Source organism: Sinocyclocheilus grahami, unplaced genomic scaffold, assembly GCF_001515645.1.
Source record: "Sinocyclocheilus grahami isolate Dianchi unplaced genomic scaffold, SAMN03320097.WGS_v1.1 scaffold19.1, whole genome shotgun sequence".
NCBI lineage: Eukaryota > Metazoa > Chordata > Actinopteri > Cypriniformes > Cyprinidae > Sinocyclocheilus > Sinocyclocheilus grahami.
The window spans coordinates 311,035-312,625 of NW_015505198.1; the positions used below are offsets into that span (position 1 = coordinate 311,035).

Below are 1,591 nucleotides of genomic sequence, written 5' to 3' on the forward strand. Positions count from 1 at the left end.
ATCTCGCCCCTGTGATTCTGTCTGCCGATCGGTGACCTACGCTAGGACTATTCTTGTGTTTTTGCCCACCATATACCTGTTTGCCATTGTTCGACCTTGCCTGTTATACCACGTCTCTTTAAATAAAGCTTGCAGATGGATCCACACGTCTCACGTCTCGTCAGCCCCGTTACAGAGACAAAGCGAGCGTTGAAAATCATTTGAAATTTGTGTCAATACGTCATGAATAGAACGCAGCAGTTTTCTGTCGGGGATTTGTCGTGTCGTGCCGTGCCACATCCAGTGTAGACCCTTTTGGGGTAGGGGCGTGTTTGTTTTGGTGATTTCAAATGTCAACATTGGCTACCAGAAATCGCTTACCCCACCTTTAATAGCTATTTGGCTACATGTGCACTGATGAGCTGTTCCCAATAAGACCAGAAACATAAATTTTGATTTCATGATTTCATGACTTTGTGCTTATATTAATTCTTATGTATAAAAAAGTGTTATTTGAGCTGTAAAGTTTCTAAATCACCTCCTAGAGGTGGAACTACACCTCTTTAAAAGTGGATTTTTGCTTGAGCAACCAATTCACATGATTTCCTGTGGTGACTGACAGCGTGTCACTGATGACATCATAGAGCTCAACCTGTACTGAATCCAGAACATTCCTCAAATTCCACACACACCAACTAAAAGGCACTTTAACAGGGAAGAGGAAGAGTTGAGACGCATCCATCAGCACACAGCAGACTCTGAAGAGACTTTCTGACTCTCTGCGGCCTATTTGTGTCTGTCTGTGTGCGAGTGATTAGAGACTCTTTGATCTTTAGGGAAGCCGCAATATAAAGCATCCGGAGAGATTTATCCTTCCTCATTTCTCTATTCCTCTGCCTGATTTCCTCTTTTCATTCATTCTGACACAAGTCGCCACGGCAGCAGTTAGTTTTGGTTACCATGACAACGTTGGCGAGATGTGCTGAGCAGAGTGCATAGACCCCGCCGGACCCGCCCACCACCGGAGCGCGCATATCCGTGATGGACACCGTCAGAGAACCTGAGAAGATACATGGTTAGTCTAGACTAATGACAAAGAGTGGGATTATTTGATATATTTTGTCCTGCAAATCCCCCACGAAGCATGTAACAAAGCCCCGCCCACAAGTAGTGACTCATTGTCAAATTATGACATCATGTGAACTGATACATTTAAAATTCTAGCGTGATACATTGTTTCCTGCGACTCTCATTCTGTGTAAAGACCTTCGTGGCGTGCAACATTAAAACACTTGTGTACACTGTACGTTTGCTGATTTCAGACAGCCTCTATTGAGTAAAATTGCCCAATAGAGAAAATTGACAGGCAAATTTAATCATAATATAATTGCCTCATAATGACATGAGAGGGTCCCCGCATAGGGACCAGTACACCACTGATGCATGCCTGTATTTTCGGATGATTTGGAGCTTGAGAGTGTCTAACTGTCTTACATGCCTTGAAAATAATTTAATACAACCTAAATTTAAGTTTTTATAAGGATTTCATTAATAAAAGATTTATATATATTTTTATATATATGTGTGTGTGTGTGTGTGTGTATATATATAT

The 1,591-nt window shown here is 41.7% G+C and overlaps 1 protein-coding gene across 1 annotated transcript in view; it reads right to left on the minus strand.

Annotated features, from left to right (window-relative positions):
- LOC107555154 (rhomboid-related protein 1-like) overlaps nucleotides 1-1,052 on the minus strand; it is a gene marked incomplete at its 5' end in the record, with an annotated part of 4,117 nt that extends 3,065 nt beyond the window's left edge. The window contains one exon of the mRNA XM_016237858.1: nucleotides 939-1,052. Within this exon, the coding sequence (XP_016093344.1) occupies nucleotides 939-1,052 (114 nt within the window). The remainder of the gene's footprint in view (nucleotides 1-938) is intronic.
- Nucleotides 1,053-1,591: the final 539 nt, after the last annotated feature.